Source organism: Leptonychotes weddellii, chromosome 2 (assembly GCF_054177405.1).
Source record: "Leptonychotes weddellii isolate Sample4059 chromosome 2, ASM5417740v2, whole genome shotgun sequence".
In the NCBI taxonomy this organism is placed as follows: Eukaryota; Metazoa; Chordata; class Mammalia; order Carnivora; family Phocidae; genus Leptonychotes; species Leptonychotes weddellii.
Genome location: NC_138370.1, coordinates 87,352,528 through 87,359,198, shown reverse-complemented (window position 1 = coordinate 87,359,198; position 6,671 = coordinate 87,352,528). Strand labels below are relative to the sequence as shown.

Sequence of the window (6,671 nt, the reverse complement as noted above, 5' to 3'; positions counted from 1 at the left end):
TCTCTCTAAAAAAGAAAAGAAAAGAAACAGAACAGATGAACATAGAGAAAGGGAGGGGAAAAAATAAGACAAAATCGGAGAGGGAGACAAACCATAAAAGACTCTTAACTGTAGGAAACGAAATGAGGGTTGCTGGAGGGGTGGGGGGGGATGGGGTAATTGGGTGATGGGCATTAAGGAGGGCACTTGAAGTAATGAGCACGGAGTGTGATATACAACTAATGAATCGCTAAACTCTACCTCTGAAACTAATAATATACTATATGTTAATTAATTGATTTTAAATTAAAAAAAAAAAAAGAAGGATCATGGCCTCAATCCAGAGATGCACTGAGACACTAAAAAAAGCTTGTGAAAGGACTTAGGGCCTACAGAATGCATGTTGGGCAATAATTCAGTAACATGGAGTTATCTCTGATAATATTTAAGCCCAGAGTTTTAGGAAATCAATTTTTGTAAATATCTGTCTAACCAAAATATGCTAGAAATAGATTAGTTGCTTAACAAAGTTGCTTATTCATAATAAGCTATTCAAAAATTTTAAAAAACATAAATTTTTGTTTCCTTTAACTTTAAAAAGAAATTTGCTCAGAGGTACAGAAGTTTCAATAACTTTCCTGTGAATAAAACTTAAATTTGAAATGAACAGCACTGAACACTTTTACAGTGTTTTCTTCTATGGAAAAGGAAACTTTTACTTACTTTAAACTGCTTCAGATATTCATTTATTTAACTCTTCCTCCACGTTTCCCCATCATAAGATACATTTGAAATGAGTGAAATCATACAGAATTTGTTATGATGCTGCAATTCAGGAGGAAGTATTTGGAAAGAGGACTGGCCCATATTCTCCCCAAATATTATATTCTAATCAACAAAAGAGTAGTTTTCCCCTACATTTTTAAAAAGAGATTTCACATTTCTGCTTGAAATAATTAATAGCAAAATATGTCAATTCTCCTGTCTTCTGAAATAATTGTTTTAGAATTCTTATTGCCGCTTCTCTCTCCTCAAAAGTCTTATTAAAAAAAAATAGAAGAGCATTCCCCCAAATCAATTGGTAACACATGGAATTTCCACGTTATTTTCATTTGCTGGGGCTTCTGAGCATGGCTTTCACAGTGCCGCAGCATAAATCCAGCAATGTATGTTGACACATTCTTCTCATGTACCGTGCTCAGCTGTAGGCTTAAGACAACAGCAGCTTCTGGCTTTTTTTAGCTTTCCAGGCAAGGGCCCAAAAACAACTTGTTAAAATAGGTGTTTTAAGAAAGATAGAAACGAAAGAACTATAGTCCTGATTGAGTGCTTTGAAATGTCCTCAATGCCTGTGGATCCTTCCTCTAGAATACCAGACTTGCTCTGAAAATGATAAACTGGACCTTTATTGTCGAAGTTCCAAAGGGAGGCAAGAACACATATGCTCTAATGCTGCACTGTGTTCTCTAACATTACACTAAATATGGAGATTAAAACTGCCCAGAGAACCAACCCTGATAAAAATCCCTAAGACCTTATGCCTGGCAACTTCATTCCTTCTGTGTCTCTTCTTCAAGCACCTTGTTCACTTGGCTTTCCAAGATGGCTCCTGGCCTGGATTTCTCCCGTCTCTCTGACCAACCCTTCTCCATCTCTTTTGCTGGATCCTTCTCATTTCCCCAGATTCTGAACATGGAGTACATCTGGTTCCATCTCTGGCTTGGTTTAGTCTTTTTTTCTTCACCCACACTCACTCCTTAGCTGATCTTGTTTATTCTCACCACACTTAGTAAGCCATCCCTTTCCTTCTCGTGGCTTTAAATTCAATCTATGTTAATGATTCCTAAGTATGGAACTCAAAACACCTCCCATGGTTTCCAGGCTCACAAATCTAGTCGCCAGCTGAATGTCTCACTGGCATCTCAACTTTAATGTGTCTATAATTGAGTTCCTAATATTGCTCCCATCCCTCAATTTGCTCCTTCCACTGTCTTCTCCATCTCAGTTCATGGCAACCCCAACTTCCCAGTTGCTCAGGCCAGAAACCTTGAAGCCATCCTTCATATTTCTTCCTCTCACATTCCCTATCAGCAAATCTGGTTGCCTCTGCCTCAAAAATGTAGCAAGAATTTGACTGACCCAGTACTGCAACATTATACAATTCTAAGAGGCCCCTGTGACACTGAACATATATTATGCCTCTGGAGGCTCTGATTGTAAGACCACTCCCACTGTCACCATCCTGGTCCAACTACCACCATCTCTTACCTCATATTAAGGTTACAGCCTTGTAACTGGTATCTTTGCTTCCACCTTTTTCCTTTCAGTCTATCCTCAATAAAATGCCATTCTGGTAAAAACCTAAGTCATATCATATCATTTTTTACCTCAGAACTTTCCAGGGCTTTCTCAGTTCATTCAGAGTAAAAGCAAACATTATATGGTCACCTATCACCACTCTGACATCATCCACAAACACCTTGCCTCTCTTTCTCCACTCTTTGTGCTCTGACCACTTCATTGTTCTTTGAGCATGCCAGGAACACTACTATCACAGACCTGGTACTTTCTGTTCCCCCAGTCTGGAATAAACTTACCCTAGATTTCTCTCTTCCTTTAGATCTTTACTCAAATGTCACTGCTAGGTGAGGGCTGCCTTGATTACCCTATCTATAATTTTAACCATCCCATCCTATACTTCCCTTGGCCTCTCTGCTTTTTTTTTTTTTTTTTTTTTAACACATATCACTCTCTAAGGTTTTGGAGGATAGTGCATTATCCTTCAGGATCCTGCAATAAACATTTTCAGATGACCTTTATATGGTGTTATGTCCCTAATTGGTAAAATACATGGGTCCAGGAATCAAGGGAAGGAAGCAGAAATGGCCCATTTACTACAACTCCCACTAATCTACTTGGAGAACTTGTGTGTACTGTCCTGTCAGCTCCAAGTTCTGTGGGTTTAGAGGTCATGGTTTACAAAAGGGGCAAACACTTTCCCCACAGGACACAGCGAGAGAGTCCTATAAATTATAGCTGACACTTCAGACCCCTCTTGACAAGAGACTAGCAAACAAGAAATGGAGCACCACCCTGGCTGGATATCCGGCCCTAATCATCAAGAGGAGGTAACAGCTACTGTTACACAAAGGGCACAAGAAGGAATATGTTGACATTTGGTGATTCACATGGGCACCTCTGTATATTCCCTTGCTCAATTTTGATAGTAAATGGACAAATATTCAAGGCACAGCCTGAGAAGAGCATGGTTACCAGAGGCAAAATCATGATGCTAGGCCACAGAGACCAGCAGAGAAGCTGAGAATGAGAGTAACCTAGACTGGATCATATGGGAGCAAGAGTGAATTTCATTTGCAGCTCTGAGACCAATGACAGGAATAGGGGCTGTCATTCACATCCCACCAATCTTTCTCTTACAAGTTTTCCCCAGGAAAAAAAGCTCCACAAAATCCTGGAAGATCTGCTCTCAGAACTTTCATAATGAAATGAATCTGAGCAACACAAGAGGAGGACTTCAGCGGAGCCTGTGGTGTGCTACCCAGATCTCTTTCGAGACAAAGGACTTATTTCCCCAGCATTTGGGAGTGCAGTCATCAGAGAGTGCTCAGCTGTCAGCCCTCTGTGGGAATTGCCTCCGCTAAAGAGTTGCCTTGCCTGAGTTCATGTGCCCTTAGGAAGTCTACATCCAATGACTGGTTAATGTACAGTGTAACTAGCCCCCGTCCCCATCCTGACTGGAGACAACTCTGAAGGGCCATCCCAGCTTTAGAACTCCCTGTGAGTTTGGGTGAGTCCTTGGTTCAGACTGCATTATAGCCCAACTTTTCTTTGTGCCCAATCATGCTCCTTTCCCTTCCCTTCCCCAGGTATTGACTCCAAGGGCTCTCCTTAGCAAGCTTCTTACACACTAATTTCCATCTCAGATTCTTCTTTCCAGGGAACCCAACCTACAGCCCCTTGAAACCCAGAAATCTTGACTGCTTCATCATACCTTAAAACTATGCTGAGAAAACCAGTTGATTGGACAGTGTACACGAAGCCTAGGTATGGGGCTTCTCTAAAACCTCTTAGTGGAAGAGGAAGAATACGGCAAAATTAGACTCTAATGCCCTTATTTATTCAAAAGTAAAATTTAAGAAAGAATTTTGCTGAAAATAATCAATGGTTACCGAGCTCCAGCAAAATTTGCTCTTGTATTAACTAATATATAATACAGATACACTATATCAAGGACCAACTACCATTGTTCACAGATAGGTAAAATTGCCTGATAAAGATTTCACTGGTACATCACACAGCCATTGTTAGGTTACAACAAACGACCCCAGGATCTCAGTGGCTAACAAAAGAGATTTGTTTCTCCCACATAAGGATATGCTGTGGCTCTGTTTCACATGATTTTCTCATCCCAGGATCCAGATGGAAGGACATGCCCCTCACTGGGGCACGTTGTTCTCATTGCAGAGGGAAAGAGCAGCGGGAAACGGTGGGGTGGCTCTTAAAGCATTGTCTTGAATGAGGCACGTGTCACATTGGCCAAAGTGAGTTATGAGGCCAAGGTTGACAGATTCAACTCCTTCCCCAGGCAGGGATTCTATAGGAATAAATCCACTTGGGGTTGGGGGCAGGGGGAGGCCAACAATGTTTTGAACAAATACAGTTCACCACAACTGGTAACATGAAGGTCACAGAATCTGACATCTTTAATAAACATTTAACCTCCCTAAGTTAATCCTATACTGAAATCACATGAAGAGAAGTTCCTGTGTCAATCACGTCAACAAAACATTCTGCAGCACCCTTCCTGCAGGCACATACTAATTCTAACATCTCAGAGATGTTAGAATACAAAGAATATATATGGGGAGGTAGGTGGGGAGTAAAAGAGACTTTAAAGAAAACAGCAAAGCAGCAATGTACTTCTAAATTCACCAAAATGTGTTTCTAGTCATCAGAGTCATTTCCACTCTGAGTTTGGCAAAAATTCAGGATGTCTGAAGATAAAGAATGGGCTTTTAAGCAAGATCCAATGAACTAACATTCTCCCTGGCTTCTTCTTATGTTTACCATTCTTCGTCATCATCATCATCATTATTATTAATATTATTATGAATATTAATAGCATAATTTTTATTAGTCGTGCTTTTCTCCTCCCATTTGTGATAATCTTATATAGGAACAATTTTTAATTTGTTCTAAAAGACTTGGGATTGAGGGGCGCCTGGGTGGCTCAGTCATTAAGCGTCTGCCTTCAGCTCAGGTCATGAGCCCAGGGTCCTGGGATGGAGTCCCTCATCGGGCTCCCTGCTCAGCGGGAAGCCTGCTTCTCCCTCTCCCACTCCCCCTGCTTGTGTTTTCTCTCTTGCTGTGTCTCTCTCTGTCAAATAAATAAAAAATCTTTAAAATAGAAGCGGGGCTTTTTCCAGACATGCCTCTCTCCTGGTTTCATGGCGTTTCCTCACAGCATGGCCCCCAAACGCCAGTCTTCACTCCCGCCTCAAACGAAGAAACCGAGACTACCTCCTGCCCCCAAGCCACAGGAGACGTCGACATCTCAGCACTTGCCTAAGAGAGAAAAAGAACAGCAAGAAGCAGTTGAACATATTGATGAAGTACAAAATGAAATAGACAGATTTAATGAACAAGCCAGTGAGGAGATTTTGAAAGTAGAACAGAAATATAACAAACTCCGCCAACCATTTTTTCAGAAGAGTTCGGAACTGATCGCCAAAATCCCCAATTTTTGGGTAACAACATTTGTCAACCATCCACAAGTGTCTGCACTGCTTGGGGAGGAGGATGAAGAGGCGCTGCATTATTTGACAAGAGTTGAAGTGACAGAATTTGAAGATATTAAATCAAAATATTAAATCCAAAGAATTTCATCTGAATGAGAGTGGTGATCCATCTTCAAAGTCCACCGAAATCAAATGGAAATCTGGAAAGGATTTGATGAAATGTTCAAGTCAAACACAGAATAAAGCCAGCAGGAAGAGACAGCATGAGGAACCAGAGAGCTTCTTCACCTGGTTTACTGACCATTCTGATGCAGGTGCAGATGAGTTAGGAGAGGTCATCAAAGATGATATTTGGCCAAATCCATTACAGTACTACTTGGTTCCTGATATGGATGATGAAGAAGGGGAAGGAGAAGAAGAAGAAGATGATGATGATGAAGAAGAAGGATTAGAAGATATCGATGAAGAAGGAGATGAGGATGAAGGTGAAGAAGATGAAGATGATGATGGGGGGAGGAAGGAGAGGAGGATGAAGGAGAAGATGACTAATGGAACACTGATGGATTCCAACCTTCCTTTTTTAATTTTCTTCAGTCCCTGGGAGCAAGTTACAGTCTTTTTTTTTTTTTTCTCCTCTTGTGCTCATTCGCCCTGTTTTTTGAAGTCTCTTTTCTCTCCCTTTATACCATGGTTCTCAACTTATTTTGGGGGGAAATACCTTGAGCAGAATACAGTGGGAAAAGAATCTCTACCCCTTTCTGTTCCAAATTCATTTTTATCCCTTCCTGTCTCAACAAAAACTTTATGGAATCAACACCACCGTGCTCTGTGGGAAAAAAGAAAAACCTTCTGCTCCCTTAGCTCTGCTGGAAGCTGGAGGGTGCTAGGCCCCTGTGTAGTAGTGCATAGAATTCTAGCTTTTTTCCTCCTTTC

The 6,671-nt window shown here is 41.0% G+C and overlaps 1 protein-coding gene across 1 annotated transcript; it reads left to right on the top strand.

Annotated features, from left to right (window-relative positions):
• Window positions 1–5,458: 5,458 nt before the first annotated feature.
• Window positions 5,459–6,562, top strand: LOC102731389 (protein SET-like). Its single transcript, XM_031035690.2, is given in 3 exon segments — window positions 5,459–5,866; window positions 5,868–6,244; window positions 6,247–6,562. Coding segments are annotated over 3 exon segments (819 nt in total). The 5' UTR covers window positions 5,459–5,465; the 3' UTR covers window positions 6,288–6,562.
• The last annotated feature ends 109 nt before the right edge of the window (window positions 6,563–6,671 follow it).